Source organism: Eptatretus burgeri, chromosome 14 (genome assembly GCF_056783735.1).
Source record: "Eptatretus burgeri isolate ZD-2024b chromosome 14, Ebu_testis_v1, whole genome shotgun sequence".
In the NCBI taxonomy this organism is placed as follows: Eukaryota; Metazoa; Chordata; class Myxini; order Myxiniformes; family Myxinidae; genus Eptatretus; species Eptatretus burgeri.
The window spans coordinates 44,431,276-44,453,069 of NC_140974.1; the positions used below are offsets into that span (position 1 = coordinate 44,431,276).

At 36.3% G+C, this 21,794-nt stretch overlaps 1 protein-coding gene across 9 annotated transcripts in view; it reads left to right on the forward strand.

Moving 5' to 3' along the window:
• Nucleotides 1-21,794, forward strand: part of LOC147013064 (netrin-G1-like) — a 247,762-nt gene that overhangs the window by 186,869 nt on the left and 39,099 nt on the right. For 7 of the 9 annotated variants that reach the window (XM_085854571.1, XM_085854567.1, XM_085854566.1 and 4 more), the window contains one exon: nucleotides 4,947-5,114. In XM_085854571.1, coding sequence (XP_085710697.1) covers nucleotides 4,947-5,114 — 168 coding nt within the window. The remainder of the gene's footprint in view (nucleotides 1-4,946; nucleotides 5,115-21,794) is intronic. The other 2 variants (XM_085854572.1, XM_085854573.1) reach the window with 1 other exon arrangement.

Genomic DNA, 21,794 nt, shown 5'->3' on the forward strand with positions numbered 1-21,794 from the left:
ATATATATATATATATATATATATATATATATATATATATATATTAATTCAGTGTCCCAACGGGGCTTGAACTCAGGACCTTTTGGGTCCCAAGCCACTGCCCTAACCACTGCGCCTACAAATATATATATATATATATATATATATATATATATATATATATATATATATATATATATATATATATATATCCCTATCTCTATCTATCTATCTTCTTCTTCTTCTTTCAGCTGCTCCCGTTCGGGGTCGCCACAGCGGATCATCCGTATGATCCGCATAGTGATTTGGCACAGGTTTTACGCCGGATGCCCTTCCTGATGCAACCCTGGTCGCCTCTTACGACACAGGGATTTATATATATATATATATATATATATATATATATATATATATATATATATATATATATATATATATATATATATATATATATATATATATATATATATGTACGAGTAGGAAAGCCCGGCGTTGCTCGGGATAGCAATATCGGGATAGCTGTTAGGGTTAGGGTTAGGGTTAGCTACCCTAACCCGAACCCTAACCCTAACAGCTAACCCTAACCCTAACCCTAACAGCTTGGCGTAGCGGAGGTAAACGGTGCCCAGGGCAAAGTGGAAATTTGCGTCCCCCATAGTCCTTAAACTTGAGTGGATTTGAATGGAAAATCCCATAAGGGATATCGATTTATCGATTTTTTTCGAATATCGGAAGTGTTATGGAAAAGTTTTATTGCCAATGACCTAAGTTGGACCAAAAGCCATAATCGTACCGAATTTGAATGGAATCGGTTGGAGTTTGTGGAAATGCATAACGACCATACACACACACATTCTCAGTTTTATAGAAAAAGATATATGTCAATGCTTGTTTCATTTCATGCAGTCACAAAAATCTGATGGTGGAACAAAAAAATGGGCATGCCGAAATATTAATATAGAAGATATATATATATATATATATATATATATATATATATATATATATATATATATATATATATATATATATATATATATATATATATATATATATATATATATATATATATATATATATATATATATATATATATATATATATATATATATATTGCAAACCATGATGTCTGTATGCCTGGTGTTGGCTTAATGGTAAGGGTGGTGGGCTTGGGATCCTAGGGTCCTGAGTTCAAATCCCACTCAGCTGTTGAATTAATACAATGTGGGGTTAACTTGACCTGTCATCCTTCTGAGGTTGGCCAAATGAGTGGCAGCATGCTGGTATCCTGTGTCGGAGTGGCGACCCATCCAGGATTGTGCCCAATAGCCAAGGAGACTGCTTTGGCAGCACCAACGCTCTGCACAGAGTATGGTCCCGATGGATGGATGGATGATATCTGTCCCGTTTATGACAGCCGCTTGCCGCGCTGCATTTGAAAAGCTGTGTACGCAAGTAAAGCTCAACATTCACTTTTGAAATGATGGAAGAAGAGCAGTTAATAATTTTGATACCAAATTTTAGTTCACAAACAGGATGTTGAGACAAATACATCCTCTGCCACCTGATGTTGCACCACCATTTTGTGGTGGGCATAATAGGTAGCTTCGAGCTTTGGCTCTGAGTGAAACCAAGAGTGCAATACAATTAACCTTCTTGAAACCAAGAGTCCTGAAATAATTTAAATTGATAGATTAACTTAAACTTTTCCAATCTCTTGGGATGGGTACATTTGCTAGCTTTTCCTGTCACTGGGGACGGGTACTTTCACTAGTACAAAACTAAAACAGCACTCAGTGGAGCGCATAACCACACCAGGCTGAACCGTTTACGTTTTGTATCCCACTGATAGGCCTAATCTGAATCCGGACCTGAACCAAAATATATTCGGCTTGTTCTTGTTACTTAACCAACTCATCCACCAAATTTTGCCATAACTTGTTGAACTTGCCACAACTTTTTGAAATATAGTGCTATATAGTTTTTGTCCCTATCTCTCAATGGTGAAGAATTACTTTAAAAATTCTCGTATCCAGATCCAGATATGGATCCTGACCAAAAATGTGTGTTGCTCTCCCTTGGCCGGTCACCTACATACACAAAAAATTTCAGGACTATTGCTTGAAAACTGTGGACAAAATTGTGTGACAAACAGACAGACAGACACTACAGACCAACATACTTGACAAAATTATTTCACAAAGTAGCAGATAGACAGACAGACAGACAGGGTGAAATAATAACCTCCGTCCACCTTCAGTGGTGAACATAAAAATAAATAAGTAAATTTGTGCGAATGTGGCAAATTTTCTCACCCATCCTGATATTAAAGCTGTTTCATTGATTTCGGGTGTGTGTAAAATGTGTGCTCACTCTGAAGTGAACCGGATTTGAATAACTATTTGTCTTTCACACTTGGTACATTCTGGGGCTACTGCAGTCCATGAGGTATTTCACAATGTCTGGGTTACTCACGGCATAACGTACAGTTACATTAGTGATAAACTCATGAATATGAAGCCTCATGTGCTGCCAATTGTCTGCTTTCATGCAAGACTGATTGAGTTTTCTTGTTTTCCATTATGAATACTGTGAGCAATGGAGATAACCCAATTATGAACCATCCATTGTGCATTTATTGATAAAGATTGGCTTCATTACAACTCTCTTTTGGTATGATGATGACCAAATAGTGAGGACAGTGCAGTGAAAGCTCAAATCTTGTGGGCTCAAATCCAGGTGAATGCAGGAGTATTCAGGATTTAGATTTGATGCTTTAAATAGTTTCAGGAGAATGACTATGTCACCACTGGATTGTTGGATATGAAAACCCCTACTCTCATTATATAATGACCTTCGTGGAGGGTTACCTGACTGTTCCACCTCTCTGATATTCATGGCGTGCTCGTCCACACTTCATGGTCGACTCAAATGCTGCTGAGCAACTTGGGATCAGTGTGACCACTCCTTGGCTTTTTTCACAAGATCTTGGCTATTCGTTGTTCATCTTGGCGTCTTGGTTTTCCATAGGTTTTCTATTATCATCGCTTTTCCGAAACCTTGTGAATTCTTGGCTTTTTTCATTGGCTCACCTTGGCATTTATGAAAATGAGGAGTGGTCACACTGCTTAGGTTGACACTAAAACGATGCCTATAAAAAATAGTGCAGCCCACGCCCCCACCCCTTCCCAAGCACGTGTGATGCAGTGTATGTTAGATGCACATACAATGCCTGTTGTCGTTTCCATTTCCTTGTGTTGTTTGATATTGGAGCAGCATTCATTTGGTTAGACTTCAACTGCACACAGCAACTCCCAAATCAAGGCAATGACTTAATAAATCACTTAAATCAACTACATGTAAAAGGTCAGAACATTATTTTTGTGCCGAGAATACAACACAGCACGGAAAGTTTTTTTTGTGTCTAAATATCATCATCATTGCTACATATTCGTTTTCAGGAACTGATTCCAATACTCAATATACTCACATACCTGATTGTATTATTTTGTATATCACACTGCAGCATTACATTGTTGTCGGTACATTAATGTGCTCCGTGGGCATTCTCTCTCTCTCTCTCTCTCTCTCTCTCTCACTCTCTCTCTCTCTCTCTCTCTCTCTCTCTCTCTCTCTCTCTCTCTCTCTCTCTCTCTCTCTCTCCGTCTCTCCGTCTCTCCGTCTCTCCGTCTCTCCGTCTCTCCGTCTCTCCGTCTCTCCGTCTCTCCGTCTCTCCGTCTCTCCGTCTCTCCGTCTCTCCGTCTCTCCGTCTCTCCGTCTCTCCGTCTCTCCGTCTCTCCGTCTCTCCGTCTCTCCGTCTCTCCGTCTCTCCGTCTCTCCGTCTCTCCGTCTCTCCGTCTCTCCGTCTCTCCGTCTCTCCGTCTCTCCGTCTCTCCGTCTCTCCGTCTCTCCGTCTCTCCATCTCTCCATCTCTGTCTCTCTTTCTCTCTCTTTCTCTTTCTTTTTCTCTTTCTCTTTCTCTCTCTCTCTTTTTCTCTTTCTCTTTCTCTCTCTCTCTCTTTTTCTCTTTCTCTTTCTCTCTCTCTCTTTTTCTCTTTCTCTTTCTCTCTCTCTCTTTTTCTCTTTCTCTTTCTCTCTCTCTCTTTTTCTCTTTCTCTTTCTCTTTCTCTCTCTTTTTCTCTTTCTCTTTCTCTCTCTTTTTCTCTTTCTCTTTCTCTCTCTTTTTCTCTTTCTCTCTCTCTTTCCTGTCGCCATGGAATGATTGCTGTGGTCTCACAGTTGAATGTCCAGCCAGCACTTGCACACTCTTTCACAAGGTCACTGTTTCACATTTAATTGGCTCTCTAGGGCAGTCATGGCAGGCTTTCTTGTCTGATGCAAGCCTCTGGCAAAGTACTCTGGCACTATCCTTGTGTTGTTGCAGCAAGACATTAAAATGTTTTAAAATGTAAGAATACCTGGATTTTGTGTCCCCTTTGATCTTGGTCGGGGCAGCAAAAGAGCCTCCTGTCTGACCCAAGATAGCTGTGACAGGCCGAAGTAGAATCTTAATACTGTACTGTATTTGTATAACGATGCTTCCTCGAAGTGTACCCATGCCAATGTGGACACAACAATAAATGCCATTTGTGTGTAAATGCTCAAGAGTGATCAAATTCCAAACCTGATCCGCTGCCTCTTTGGCTCAGTCACATATAACCAACATATCTGTCAGACCCTCCCACGCAGGCCTTGCTGCACTGCACATCATTTGCAAGTTGCAAACGGCACAGATGTGCAGGGTTCAGCAGGAAGGACATGCAAGGCTTTTGGGAATATTGTGGTGAGAAAGGAATTGGCTTTGTGGTGCTCGAGACAAATTTATGAAAGGCAATTACATTTGAGAGATAAAAAAGTAGTGAGGAAGGAAGGTCGTATGGGAAGGAAGTGAAGGAAAACAAAGCAGCGAATACACTGTATGTTTCAGCCATGTTTTATGCCATTGTTTTTTCCTGTGTCTTACCCAGAATGCATCTGCAATGGACATTCCAGTCGCTGCAGCTACATTGATCAGCTGAATCTGCTTGTGTGTGTGAGTTGCCAAGACCACACACGGGGGCATCGCTGCCAAGAGTGCCAACAGGGCTACTACCGTAATGTTTCAGCTCCCATCAATTCTTCAAACACCTGCATTGGTATCAACCACACTCAGGAAGCACATCCACCACTATCACCACCACTTCCATCACCACTACCATAAACAATTCTTAAAGACACCACTACTAGCATCAGAGCTCAGCGTAGCACAGGAGTTGATGTGCCAAAACCCCAGGGATTAATAGGAAGCTGATAGAAAGTACCTGTACACTTCATGCTGATGTCATGGGAATTCTCTGTCTCTCTGTCTCTCTGTCTCTCTGTCTGTTTCTCTGTCTCTCTTACTCTTACTCTCTCTCTCTCTCTCTCTTACTCTCTTACTCTCTCTCTCTCTCTCTCTCTCTCTCTCTCTCTCTCTCTCTCTCTCTCTCTCTCTCTCTCTCTCTCTCTCTCTCTCTCTCTCTCTCTCTCTCTCTCTCTCTCTCTCTCTCTCTCTCTCTCTCTCTCTCTCTCTCTCTCTCTCTCTCTCTCTCTCTCTCTCTCTCTCTCTCTCTCTCTCTCTCTCTCTCTCTCTCTCTCTCTCTCTCTCTCTCTCTCTCTCTCTCTCTCTCTCTCTCTCTCTCTCTCTCTCTCTCTCTCTCTCTCTCTCTCTCTCTCTCTCTCTCTCTCTCTCTCTCTCTCTCTCTCTCTCTCTCTCTCTCTCTCTCTCTCTCTCTCTCTCTCTCTCTCTCTCTCTCTCTCTCTCTCTCTCTCTCTTATTTACTTTGAGGTATAACAATTTAACATCCCCTTCAAAAAGCAGATGAACATCATTCCATTTCACTTGGGTGGCAGTTGTTTGTAATTTATAAAATCGAAGATTTTTCAATTACATTGGTCAGTCGATTTTGTTATTCTGTCTGTTTGTCTGTTTGGCAATCGCCTACAAGTCACAATTCTAAACTGATCGTCATGAAACTTTACCAAGTTGTACAGGTAGTCTCAACTGAGAAGCCATTGATTTTGAGGTCAAAAGTCAAAGGTCATCTTGAGGTCAAATTTCTAAAATCATCATTTTTCATCCGATTCACTTGAAAGTTGAACAGGATTTGCATATTCCATCACTGATTTGGGAAACCAACGATTTGAGGTTAAAAGGTCAAAGGTGTTGTCAGGCCAGGTCAGATTAGATCTGTGACTTGCTACAGGTACCATGTAAACCTGTACTAACCTGTTTCATTGTCAACTAATTGTTGGTTTCATTGTCGGTTGTCGGCGACTAAACCATCTACCCCACCAATTTTCCTGGTAAGGAGGATGGATGGACATGGACACCCAGCAGGATTAAAAACAAAACCTGTCAAAGGGTTGAGGAGCTCCTTGTGAGCTAACAGCCATCCATATCTGGTGCCCAACTGTGTCTGCAGTCGGGTTACTTCTTATTAGGAGGTTGGTGGCAGGATTTGCACTCCAGCCACCGTAAAAACCCTTCATTCCGCAAAACATTGTCGAAGCACAAAAAAATCTGAAAACCCACTCCGTGGGAGTACCTCTTGTGCAGCTGGCCTTCGCAGGGCAGCTCACCAGATGATGGGATTGGGGCAAAGCCTTCAGGACCCCCACTCATTGATGATAAGAGGAAAACCACGGGGTAACCTTCCCAGGTTAGATTGCGGTAGTGCATGTCAGGGTGGTGATGAGGTGTCGTCCACCAGACGGAGGTCTCCTTTGGTTAACCAAAGGCGGTCCCTTGGGTGGGTGCCTGGAATGTCCAATCCTTAAGGGAGGATGATCACCTGTTTCTGTTATGATCTGAGCTTAAACGTTTGAGCATTGGTATTGCAGCACTCTCTGGGGTTCGGAGACTGGATAGTGGTGAGATCATAGCAGGGTTTACACCTACTATTGGTCTGGTTGCTCTGATGGTTACCATGCCCAAGGAGTTGCTGTCACTGTGTCCAATGATAATTGAGGTAACACCGGTCAATGAGCATATTATGAGACTAAGGATTCGTCACTTCTTGGGTGTCATTTCCCTGGTCTCTGTATATGCTCCGATTGAGCCGAGTAATCTCACCATGAAGGACGTATTATATGCCTTTCTCGAGTCGGTGGGTGATCAGTGCCCCAGGCAAGAAATTCTTCTAGTCTTGGGGAATTTCAATGCATCATCTGGAACTGATAGGGATGGTTATGAGATGTGTCTTGGTCCCCATTGGTCTGGAGCTGTGAACCAGAATAGCACTAATTTTCTTGACTTTGCAAGATGCCATGGACTTAGGGTGGCTGGTTCATGGGTTCAGCACCCACAGGCTCATCGCTGGACTTGTTATTCCAATGCTGGTGGTGTGGCAAAGGAGATTGACTATGTGCTTGTTGATGGTCACTGGAGGATGATCTAGAACTGCAGGGTCTACCGGAGTGCTCAGTTGCTCAACACTACCCACAGGCTTGTTGTAGCAACTCTGAAGTTGCAGCTTAAATCCGGGAGAATGGTACCATCCGAGCCTCGGCTGGATGTTGGCAAGCTCAAGCATGAGAGGGTAGCTGAGGAGTTTGCGAACAGGTTGAGTGGGGATTTTTTTTAGGTGGGGGGGGGAGGGTCTGAGTGCTTTGGGAATCCTGAAGAGTTGTGGAGTGTCTTCAAGCCCACCATCCTTGATGTTTTCAGTAGATGTGTTGGAACTCACCGTCGGACGAAGAAGAATTTTGTCTCTCCAGAGACACTGGACAACATTGACCAAAGATGCAGGGCCAGGCATAATAGCAGAGCTGAGCTGTTTTGAGAGTTGAGGCGCAAAATTGTACGTTCTAACCCTAACAGCTCTGTCCATCACCACAAAGGCATGGCTGGGTTGTTGCAGCCAGACAACTTCTTATCAGATGGATGATGATACCCCCTGCCCCCAGATGTCTTGCTTCACTCCGTTCATTGCTCCTGTCTTGAAGCTCATTGCAACAGCAACTGGTGATCCTGTCGTGCTGCCAATTTGACAAGCACTGGCTTATGTAAATGTGAGGACTGTGATAATCGCAATGAAGCCACACCTACTCAGGCCTTAAGTGACTCAGTCTGTTCCGACGTGTTTGCAGACAAAAGAGTTGTTGTCATCATAATATAATGGGTGTAAGCCTGGAACTTTTAACACACTTTTCTCCGAATATATTCTGTTCATACTTCCGATATCTTCACATTATGTGTTCCATGTATTTACGCAGGTGATAGCGGATTCAAAAAATCGAATATACAGAGAATTTTCAAAGAGGGAATTGATGACGTCACAATCGGCAGCGTTCAGCGGCAAACAGATGGCCGGGTCCCAGGCAACGTGCTTTACTTAACTAAGTCCATGAGTTCAGGACGTTTGTTCAACTCAGCATTTACGACTTTTATCCTGCCATGTTGTTAATCTGTTGATGGAGGTAATATAGAAACGATGAATATGTCAAATCGTTCGTGTTACTCATCCGGCACTATGTGTCAAGGACAACAATCTAAAGCGACCGGTCTCATACGCTACCATAGGCACCCAGACACACCACCAATATGAGCTGTTGAATGCGGCGCAAAACATCCAAAGAAACTACCGTAACCGAGTATTGTGATCCGTCCTGTCCCCCGTACCCGTCGTAGAAACTACCCTAACCGAGTATTGTGATCCGTCCAAAGACGGCTATCTGCTAGTACTGATTTATTGTCTTATTGCATTATCTGAGTTTTGATAGAGGTCATCATGTCAAACGTTTGGCAACCTGGTACAGTGGAAAGACTTAATCGGTCATATTTTGATCCACAGTACCAGGATTCCTTACCCTACTTCCGTCAGTGATTAGTGCTTTCGTGGAATGTACATAATTTTATTTCCTGTATAAATGGAGCACATTCTTTCCAGTTGTTTGATATGATTAATATTTTCCAAGTGGCCAAGCATGACATGATGAAAATGTGCTGCTTTATTACGTTTTGAAATCAGATTCAATACTCTTACCACAATAAACACCTATATACAACATGGGCATTGCATCTTTAACAGTCCTTGCACCCTCTGTTCTGTTGCAGAATTCTTAAAAGGACTTGCACACATCCTACCATCTCGGGAAAGCAGCCATGGTAACCAAATTATTGCCTCACTAGCAGTGTACCAGTCACTGATGGGTTTGTTGACGTCTCAACTCAAATGAGCAATGTCTCACCTCAAATTAATGAGTATTGGTAGAAACGGGAATTCAGTGTAAATATTCAGTGTGCAGATATCACGGTGTATGGAGGTGGTAACCTCGCCACATCGTTCCATTCCACCAGCGAAGATTTCCGATCCATGCTAGTGGCAAGTTTTGGGCCGAACACTTGACGGAAGATCACCGAAGTTCTGTCTCTGCCAACTGACGACCTACACACATTTATCCGTCTCCACATCGCTTCTTCAGTCCCCAACCTGCCCCTTCTCTCTGTACTCCCCATAGCTTTCCTTTCGGCAATTTCCATTCGATATTTCTCACACCATTTCATTCTGGTTTCCCATCTGATGATCCATAAATCAGTAGTTTCAGTTCCACTTTTCAACATCAGTTTCTCTTTGGGATATCAGTTTTGATTCGTCATTGCAACTTGTGATGCGACGCGAATGGTGCACCAAAAAAGTCGTCAAAAACTATTTTGCGGCACTTTTTTTCATTTTTCTGAGAGGTCAAAAGTGACTTACGGGTCTTAAAAGGTCAAAAGGGGTTTAAATGTCTTACGGGTCTCAGGTGTCTATAGTGTTTTAAGGGTTATAAAGGGGTCTAAAGTGTTGAAATGGTCATAAAAGAGTTTAAATGGTCGAATCGGTCAAAATTGGTTGGAGGGTCTTAAAAGGGCCTAAGTCCAGGTCTCAATAGGTCTAAAGGCAAAAAAGCAAAAGGCGTCTAAAGTGTCCAAAGGATCTTAAAAAGTCGATACGTCCGAAAGGTATCAAAAGGGCTGAAGAAGGTGTACATGTCACAAATGGTCTAAATGGGTGTGAAGGGGTCTAAAGGGTGTAAAGGAGTGATAAAGGACCAAATGACCTAATGGCTGATTAAAATCCCCTATTCAGGTGCATTGTGGTATAAAAAAAAATCTGATGGTGTAAAATTTTGTTGTCATAAAGATTGAGAGCTCAAAGCAGTAAGGTCACAAACAAACAGCAAAACAACTCACCTTATTACCCTCGCCGAAGGATTTGGAGAGAGTATTACATTTGGGTCCATTTGTTACTTGCAAAATCGAAGATTTTTCAAGTATATTGATTGGTTAGTCGATTTTGTTATTGGGTCGTCGATCTAGTCGAAAAAAAAAAATTCCAAAAATGTTTTTTTTGAGATTTGTTCTCCCCTTATTATCAGTATTTAAAATGGCGATTTCAGTTAATACAATGGCGATTTCGATGAAACTTGGTTGGAAGGTTCATACCATGACCGAGTTGTGTGCAAATGAGAACCGTTGCTATGGACACCACTGTTGCCTAGCAACGGGACTTTGAAATTTCAGAAAAATCAAAAAAACATTTTTTTTCGAAAATCAAAAATCGGGCCACAAGCGACTGTGGGCAGTACATTCAGACATATTGTCAAAAATTTCCAGCCGGATCCTATGAAAACTGTCGGAGAAGATATACTGTACTTTGAATGAACCCTGGTCGAAAACAATAAAAAAACGAAGTTCGTTATATCTCAGAGACTATAAGTCAGATATACATGAAACTGGTATGGTGGGTTCATGGTATGTCCTAATTATGTGTGAGAAAGAAGCGTTGCTATGGACCCCTCCGTTGCCTAGCAACGGCCGAAAAACCTCTAAATGTGGGGGTATTTTAACGAAAAAACAATCTGCAGCATTAACCCCTGAAAACTAGAATCATGAATTTTCTTGTGCTTAATCCTCAGGTCATTCCCCATCGAACAGACGTCAGGTTCTATTGGGTAGTCAACTACCCATGTCCGCCTACCGGCTTGTTCTGTTTATCTGTCTGTCTGTTTGTCTGTCTGTTTGGTGCCTACAGGTCGCAACTTTAAACCGATCTTCACGAAACGTCACCAAATGGTAGAGTTTGTCATAAGGAAGAAGCCTATTGTTTTTTGAGGTCAAAAGGTCAAAATATCAACGTAGGCCAAAGGTCAACAACTTAGGTGAGATTTCTGAAATCCTAAATTTTCATCCAATTGACTTGAAATTTGAAGAGGATTTATATTTCACATCAGTAGGGTGAATATACTGGTTCTGGCTCACTTTTCCCCATGTAAATGAATGGGGGATTTTCAGCGATTTATTTTTTTTTTTCCCCTAAAAATAAACCCCCTTTTTATCCCAAGGTATATTTATTTGTCTCCCCTTTTAACCTGGGGACACTTTTTTTTCAAATAATCCATGCAATAAGATAAAGATTTGTTCAAGTACTAAAGTGGTAATGTGATTTGTTAAAGGTGATTCGAAAGTAATATCTGAAATGTCTAAGCCTCGGGACACTCTTTATCAAATAACCGATGCATATTGTTTAGCTCACTCATTGAACCTATAAAGATTTGTTCATTCTCAAATTCCTTCAATAGTTTAATTTTCTTTGCACAATAATCCCCATCTAAAATATTGAAAAACAAAACATTTGAATCTTTATATTTTTTAAGATACCCCTTTTGTGCCATTACGGAATGATAAACTTCTCTTAATGCTCTTGTTTGACCACCTCCTGAGCCACATATCATTTTGAGATTATAGTAAATTGTTTTTTCATTGTTCAATTGATAACCATCAAAGTTTTCAGTCCATTCAAGGATATTCATTTTTTTTCTTTACATCCTCTAACTTACTACTTTTTAAATTGATTCGCTTATTTGTTTTATTTACCTTTGTTTTAGTTATTTTTTCAATAAGACTTATTTGATATTTTTCACATTCATTATGTTTTCCATTTATATACCAAGACTGAGATTTTCTCCACTCTTTAGTTTGATTAATACTTGGTTTGACCATTTATATATTGCAAAAAAACGCGGCGGTAGCCCTTAAAAAACCCTAACCCATCTTCCCATCGTTAAAACACAATCTATTTTATACACTCTATCATACAATATCCATATGGAACACAATCTATTCCATTATCTAAAATAAATCTCTTATCATCAAAGGCTCCTAATGCCTTTTTATTTACTTCTTCACTATATATGTTATGTTTATAACTTCTTATTGTATTCATTTTCCTATATTCTTCTTTCTTATTCATCAAACAATTATAATAATTTCTAAGAGTTATTGATTTCTTTATTACATATTTCTTTATTCCCTTTAACCTCTTATCAATCTGATCACCATACTTATAAGCATATGCCTTTTCTCTCAATCCAATAAATTCACTCATTACTTTTCCACCCAACTCATCCTTAAACTTACCAATAACCTTTTCATTCTTTTTGGAAAATAACTCACTCTTCTTGCTGAAATTACTTGTATCATATACACCAATATTTTTCTTCATATCTTTATAAACATCATCTGTTTTTATATCTAGGATAAAACTATCAGTGTCCATATACAACAATGAAACATTTTCACCATACTCTTTCTTTAAGTCATTATACAAATAATCATACATCAATATCTTTGATAAATCAAGAACTGCTGTTCCAATATAAATTGGTTTATCCATTACAATACTTTCCTTTTTCATATGAATTGCAGAAAAGTTCTCTGAAAAAACCTCTTCTCTCTCAAAACTTGGTTTATTTATCAATCTCGAAGCTTCTTTCCAAGATGTTGCGAATCTAATGTTTTGCCTGTTTCTAACATTTTCCATGGTCTTTCCAAATACAGCATTATTCATTAATTTATAAAAGTCCCCTTCAAATTTTACTTTTGTATTTGCTCTCATATCTGTATTGAATTGAATATACTTTTTCACCCAAGGACTTTGTTTAAATTTTAAAAGTCTATGAATTTTAGCTACTCTCAATCCTTCTCTCAAAAACTGATTTGGGCTTCTCTGATGCAAAACATATCCCTCTTTATCATAGAATGTTTTTAATAACTTTTCTGTTGATTTGCCTTTAATATTAAAACTTTTATGATAATCACTGAACCATTCTTTCTTTGGGGTTTCTTTCTCACATGCAAAAGGAAGGTCTTTATGCTTATTATGAAGATCACTCGGGTACCTCAAATCAACTTCAAAATAATAACCTTCTTCTTCGTCATTCAATTCATCTTGAGAAGAAATAACAATATTCATCAAAGCCTTTTCATAATCCTTTTCTTCCACCCACTCTAATTTACCATAAGGCAGAGATTGAGACATTACCCATCCATACAAATTATTAGCATCAAAATACATCAAATAATTACTATCTTTTTCACTATCATAATTTGGAAGATATTTATTATTTGCTTTAGCATATCTTTTTGAACATACTTGTGATATTCCACCTCTCTTGGACTTCTCAATCATCAAAAGCATATCAACATCACTGATTAAATCTATATCTTGTTTTGTCATTTTCAACATTGCACTCCAAGCTAAACCAGGAGCTGTGAAATAGTGGGCAGGATCTAATCCATAACAATTTTTATTATGACAGAGTGATCTAAAAGCTTCAAACACATCAGCTAACAATAAAACATCTGTTTTTAGATATAAATCATATTCTCCAAGGTTCTTTATCTTAAATATTTTCCATATTTCTTGTGTGTGTTTATATTCCTTATCACTTATCTCTTCTTCATAAAGGTTATTATAGAAACTTTCTTTTGAAGGAAGTTGTGTTTCTTTAAATCTCATAAATGAATCCATATAATCATAAGGATAAATTCCCTTACTTGTAAGAATTTTCTCTTTACTTTGAATTTCATTCCTTGTTTGAATTTCCTCTCTCGTGAGAATTCCTTCTTTAATCAGAATTTCATCTTTAATCAGAATTTCCTCTTTAGTTAGAATTTCATTCATTGTTCGAATTTTCTTTATAATTAGAATTTCATCTTCAGTTAGAATTTCTTCATTAATTTCCTCATTAATTAGAATTTCCTCTTAACTTTGAATTCTCTCTTTAATCTGAATTTCCTCTTTAGTGAGAATTTCCTCTTTTGGAAAGAATGAATTAAGATTTGGAAAAGAGTCCGTGGAGCTTAGATTTGATGCGAGGTAGGCTAGTGGTGTTCCCATAAACTTGTAAGAATCTAGAAACCTAATACGAGTTAAAGGTTTTGTGAATATCATTTTTGTAAATGAAATATACTTTTGACTTGTGTTTGTTATGGCAGAGATATTCCCTGGTGTTTTTGAAAGTTCATTTATAAATAGATGTGTATCATAGTTGGCGCTGTTGTGAAGAAAGACTGGAATAAAAGAAGGTAATTTATAATTAAGATTTCAACAGGAATGAGTGGGACCTCTATATTTACCAGTAAGATGACAATGATCCCTAACTTCAGACTCCTTAATTTCCCCCTCACAAATATGACAGATATTGTTCTTTCTAAATTCTAATTTTTCTTCTTTGGTTAATTTCATCGGTTCATTTGTTTCTTTCATTAATTTAGTGAGTCTTATACAATCCTTTTCTAATCGTTTTACAAACTCTTGTGAAGCATTTTTCCCACTATAATGTTCAAGTTTATTATACTTTTCTCTAACAGATGATTTGATATAATAACAGAAACCACAAGGAATATGTTTTTGATATTTATTTGTATATGATTCTTTTGGATTAGGAGAAGCAGTATTTATCTTTTTAAGGATACACTCAAAATCAGCGTATATCACAAATGGGTGCATGATAGATTTATTATAATCTTCAAAAGAAATCTTTTCACCAGGTTTAGGCATTGTAATTACAGCTGATTTATGATTACTACAATATTTTGAATGTTGTTCTAATCGTTCTTTTGTATGAAATGAATTAAGACGTCGCTTACAAGGATATATTTTGTTTGCTGTTCTGAATACCTGAGAAGAGATTAATCTTAATAAATTATTGATGTATGTGTAATGTTAATTATTTCCAACACTAAAATATAAAAGATCAATGTGTGTTTCTTCATTTTTATAGTTGTTTGAAATTTTTAATATTTGAACTTTGTTTGTATCCATTAATCCATATACATTAATAGAAAGATTATTCTTTTTCTCAAATTTAGGAATATCTGTTAGTGGCATTGGGAATTTAAAATCTTTAATGTCCAAGGTATTCTCATATTTCATATATTGTTTTACTCTTTCTGAATTACATTTTGGTGGATGAAAGTGAGCAAGAACAGACCAGAGAAAACATTTATTATCATTGTTCTTAATATTAACAACTGCCTTCTTTAGTTTTATTTCTTTTGGTAATTCAATATAAGAAGAAGCTTTAAGAGGGTTTGATTTTAGAATGTGTATATCTAAAAAGATGATTTTTTAAATATTGAATCCACTTCCTACCGCTGTATTATCAACATCCTCCTCTTGTTTTGATAGTTCTTCATAAACCCCACTATTCAAAAAATCTTGAAATGATGTTATAAAATGAAGATCTGTTCTCATATAAGGAGTTTGTTCTTCATCTTGTCTTTTCATATTCATTTTCACTCCCATATAAAACTTTAAAGTTTTCATTTCTTTTTATGTCTTTTTAATAACTTTTTCAACATCAGGTTTCATTATTTCAATTGATTCAGCTATTGATGATGGACCGGGTTCTCCAAATTGAAAAATCCTTATTTTTATATGCCCTTTAAATGCCCCATCAGTGTTTTCAATATAATAGTCTCCCTTTACTTTAAACTCATTTTTCTTGTGTTTTTGTGATTGAAGATGTCTATTATAACTTCTCTTCAAAACATCCTTTGAACAGATATCACAATGTTTTCTTTCCAACTCAAGAGGAGATATTTTATGAAATAGATTAAATGTGTGTTTGTTAGTTCTGAGGTGTTTTCTATAATGTTTATATTTGTGATTACAAACATCGCAGTATGTTGTATTCACCATATTTATATAATAAATCTTTGCTTAAACTAAAATTTTCTTGATGAAAATTTCGTTTATTTTACAGGTGAATCTGTGCTTAAAACCATTTTATCCTCCAACTTTTTCACTTAATAAATACAATGTTTCAAGACACAAAAGACAAGTTTCAATCAATCTCTTCATTTGTTAAAGATACTGAGAAATATGTCAAGGATGTAAAATTGAACAAAGATAAATATAACAACTATTGGATAAAAACAATTATGGTAAATAATATGAGTTCTTCAATTTCCTTCAGTGGAAGGGCTTTTAGTATACCTGGTAGAACATCAATTAAAGTATCTCTAACAAAAGTTTCTCCTCTCCTTCTGGTAATATATTCAAAACTAGAAAAAGCAATGAAACAAGAAAAAGTATCAAAAAACAAAAACCTTATGGATGAAGCTTTAGAAAGAAAAGATAAGACCATCTGTAATATGCAAGGAGAAATTTGTATTTTTTTCAACAACCCTAAAGATGTAAATCCTGATGAAATAAAGGATGTAAATATATCAGGTGAAATGACATTTCGTTCAATAATAGTTAACGATCATTTTAAAATTACCTTTAATATAAAAAATGTTGTCGTTGAATCTGGTAATGAAAAAAAGTATATCGATATCGATGGTAATATTATTAAATATGAGTCAATATACAACTGAAAGTATAGATGAATTTCAGTTTAAGTAAAGTTTTACTTTATAAATATGCTCGCCTTTCCTGATTCTCCATATGACAAATTTGAGAATTGTCCTGCGTGTGAAAGACGGGGATTAAACACAGAGTCAAAAGCCTATAAACAATGTATATTTTGTGATTATCTTCTAATTAATGATAATAAAAAATATAAAAAAGAAAATAATTCTTTTAGATTTACACCAAAAATGAATTACTTTACAAGATTGATTAGAGAAATGAATGTAAAGTATGAGGGTGATAACACACCTTTCCTTACAAGGGAAGAAACTGAACGTATTAGAGAAATGTTCAAAGGATTGTTGTTATATATTATTCATGGATGTGATTTTCAGGGAAATATCAACACAAGATATTGTATAAATAAAATAATGGATTATCTTGAAATTAAACCTGAACTTAGGATAAAATATAGAGTTTCTTAAAAAGCCAATAATAAGTTAAATAACCTGTTTTCCAAATATATAAATGAATGATTTTTTACCCATTTGGGAAAATAAGATAAAATTTAACAACCATAAAAATCTCCCAAATTCATTAAGATGTCTCATAGTTGGTTCAAGTAGATGTGGAAAAACCTGCTTACTTTTAAAGATGCTCCTCACTCCCAACTTTTTAGATTATGATAACTTAATAATTTTCACAAAGTCGAGTTTTCAACCAGAGTATCAACTACTCTCACAAGGTTTTAATGCTGGTCTTCAAAAAGAAGATGTAATCGGTTTATTTAAACGTCAAAAAAACCTAAATGATTATAACATTGAAGATATAATTCAACTATTTTGTGATACACAGAGTTATAAAAAAGAAATCAAATCCGATAACTTGTATTCTTAGTGATAATACGGATGATATACCGTCTCCCCAAGATTTGGATAAATCAAAAAAGAACCTCGTTATCTTTGATGATTGTGTTAATGAGAGAAACCAAACGGTAATGGACAGCTACTACACAAGAGGGAGACATTCTTCTTGTAATTGTATTTATCTTAGTCAATCGTACTTTCAACTTCCTCGTCGTTCCATCAGAAACAATGCTAATACTTTTATTTTATTCAAGTTAAATTCAATAGATATCAATAATTTTGGAGAGATAATTGTTCTACATTATGTAGTAAAAAGAAATTTGAGGATTACATGAAGCACACGACTGAAAAATATAAATATATTGTTGTGAAACAAGATGAGATATTAAGGGATATATTTTTTGTTTTATAAACAATTACATATATAAATGACAACTATTATTGTAAATCTTGTGGGTAAATCTGCTTCTGGAAAAAACTTTCATAAATCAAGGTTCTTGTGTAGTACAAATGAGAATATTGTAAATTTACTTAAAAAACACCCCGTGATACGCATTGTATCAACAACAACTAGAGCAATAAGACCTGGAGAAGTAAAAGGTGAAGATTATCACTATATTTCAGTGGAGGAACATATGCGATTGAGGAATGAAGGTCAAATATTTGAGGAGGTTTCTCTTGGTACAACAAAATACTCACATTGTAAGAGTGAGTTAAGGAAACTAAAATCTGGTGGTCTTGGGATATTAGAAACTAATCCAGAAGGAACGAGACAAATTATTAAACATCTGAGCGGAGTGAAGATTTTATTATTCGGTTTTGATGTTGATGAAGAAACTCAACGCAAACATATGAAAAGCAGAGATGCAAGTATTAGTGAAGAAGAAATTACAACTCGCATTAATGTTGATAAAGAATTTGATGAAATATTTAAAGAAAAGGATTTATTTGAACACATCTACTTGAATGATGAAGAAAAGGAAAATTTCCCTGTTGATCTTTACAATTCATTAAATGATATTTTACAATAAATAAGTGGATGCAAAAGAAAGAGCAAGAAGATTTAAGGAACATCAAGAGTTGGTTTCAAAAGTTGTAAAACAGCAGGAAGACATAAAGAAGAAACGCAGACAGAAACTAACGGGCGAAGAAGCATTTGAAAGAAAACAAGAGAAATTTTTTAAACCACTTTTAAAAACTTCCCATGAAAAAATGAAAAATGTTTCCACAGTTCCCACAGTAGAATATACTCCTAAAAAACTTCAAATGTTAAAAGATTTTGATCAAATGACGGAGGAAGAATTAGAGCATTTAGGAGAATTAAAGGTATATGATGATGAAGGTTTATTTCAACAACTGGAAGAGATTAATCGACCCCCTGATTATATTGTGAATGCTCTTCAAAACAATGAATATTCAGCGGATTCAAAAACCAAAGCAGGACTCATTCCAACAGAACAACCAGCAATATTTCATCTTGTTCAAGAAAAGGTATTGATATTTAATGATGAATTAAGGTTCTTGGGTTCTGCTCAACCCCCTGTTAAACTAACTCCGAGATTAATGTTTCTTCTCACAAAAGATGGAAGACAAGGTTCAACTGTGAGGGATGAATCAAAGTATATTGATAAACCATTGGATATGAAAAATAATGATGATAGAGTATATATTGATCTGCTGAACACTCTAAATTATAGGGTTAGTATTTCTAGTAAAAGTAGGAAAAATGAGAAGGAGAAACACATTATTCAGGCTTTAAGTATCCTTGGTTCAGGTATTAGTTTTCTTCCAAATGACCCATCTGTTAATAGACTGTTATTGTTGTTAGGTAGTAAGAATGCTGGAAATAACAATTGTTTTAATGAAGCATCAGCCATTTTAGACCAGTTGATGGACATGAAAATAATTAATAAATCTCAATATAAAGACATTTTATCTCATATTAAATAAGATGAGAAGCACATTCCTGAGTTTTAATTACACAACAAGCGACCACACATCTTCATTCCCATACCCACTACAACTTGACCCAACAAAAGAATATGAGGCATCTTTATTGTCCATGGAAACTTATAATACCTTATTTAATATAACTGATAAAAATGACAAGTTTAGTTATAATCCCGGAAGTGGATACAAAACGATAACAGTCTCGCCCGGAGCATATGAGATTTCTCAAATATCTTCCGAAATTGCTCGTCTTATGAAAGAACAGGGTGATGAACCAAAAAATATTGTTATAGACATTCAAAAACATACTTCAAAATCAACGATTAAAGTTAAAAATAACTACAAGGTTGATTTCACAATTGATAATTCATTTAGAGAGTTATTGGGTTTCTCCTCAAAAAAGATTGAAACTAATGGGACGTTTTACAGTGATAATGTCATTCAAATATCCTCAGGAATAAATTAGGTGTTAATTCACTGTGATTTGATTGATGGTGCTTATAATGATGGAAAAAAAACAAATACAATATTTTCATTCAGCGCATACTCAACCCCAATTGGTTATAAATTCAATGTGGAACCCAAACATTTGGTTTATCTCCCTGTGTCAGGAAAAACCATACACAGAGTAAATTTTAGGATAACCGACCAAGATAATCGTATGATTTCTTTTAATGGAGAAGTTATATCCATCAGAATTCACCTACGTGAAGTTTTCCAATAAATAAATACGATGGTTATTGTGAGGAAACACGAGTTGGGAAAATATAAAATAATTACAGGGGATGGGATGTTCCTTTCCCCATACTACAAGGGTGAAGGTATGTATCTTGGTAGAGGATACTATAAACCTAAGAGACAAAGGGGTGTTGGACATCAATTTAGAGGAGATGGGATAATTGATACTCTCATGGGTATTGGTTAAACTATTCTAAAACATAAAGATGTAATTGGTTCAACTGCTTCTGCTGTGGGAAATGTAGCAGGTGCTGTAAAGAGCATAAAAGATGCCCAGAAGGAATCTCATAAATTACAAGCAATAACAGAAATTAAAAAAGGCAAAACTCAGTTGTCCCCCCAAGAACGACAGAAAATAATTCGAATACTTGGATCAGGGTTTCAAAAGTTTTAACATCTGTTTTTTCCTAAATAAATACAAGTATGGAAGCAATTGATAGTATCTATGATTTGGATGATACTATTATTATCTCAAACTCCACTAAAAAAGAAGATTACTTCAAGGTAAATGCAATAACTGGAACAGACTGGAATACGAATGGTACAAAAAGTTTTGAAATCAATAATCAACAAACCTATTTGAATCTCTCCGAAAGTTTCTTGTTGTGTAAATTTAAATTCACTAAAGCTGGGAATAACACAAATGCTACACTTGTAAATGATTTCTTCTGGAAAATGTTTGATAGTGTGCGTTTGTATATTGGAACACAAGAAGTTGAAGCGGTTGATTATGTCTCTGCTGTATCTGAAATGATGAAATTTACACTCTATACATTCAGTGATAGAATGGGAAAGGGGTCTGTCGAAGGTTTTATTCCTGATATGTCAACGGGAACAAACACAGACCCTGGATATACTCAAAGGAAAGGAATGTATAATGATGATACAAAAGCAGAAAATAGTTTTACTGTGGCAGTTCCTCTTAAAGGTATATTTGGATTTTGTGATCATGATAAAGTTCTGTATGGTCTTAAAATTAGATTTCAACTACAAAGGAATGATAATGAAAATAGATTGCTTTTTGGTGTTGGTAGTGCTTTTGGTGAACAGAATAAATTTGTAATTGAGGAAATGAGTTGGTATATCAGTGAATATACTCCTAATCTTAAAACAGAAGAGATGTTGAATAGAAGACTTAACTCAAAGAAACCACTCAGTGTATCATACCTCAAAAGAAGATGTCAACACGTTAAACTCAACCAAACTACTTACACGTGGAATTTGGGTGTTCTGGAAGGAAAGCCACGATATCTGTGGATCATTTTTAAAAAGCCAGATGGTGATACTGCGACTGATAAGAATAATGCATTGAGTGATAATGCTAAGGTGAAACAACTTCGCGTTTCTCTAGATGGAACATTTTATCCACGAGATAGATTGGAAATTAATTGGGAAAAAATGATTTTGCTGAAGCATACAAGTCTTACCAAAAGGTGTGTGAAAGTAATGGAAATAAAGAACCTATTTTGGATATGACAGCATTTAAAAGTTTGTTTACAATCTATGCGTTTGACCTGAGCGCTCAAAAGGAAACTATAAAGTCTAATCGAGTGGATACTTCCCTATACATTGAAAGAGGAGAGAGTGAAGAAGTTGATACATATTGTTTGCTTTTGGA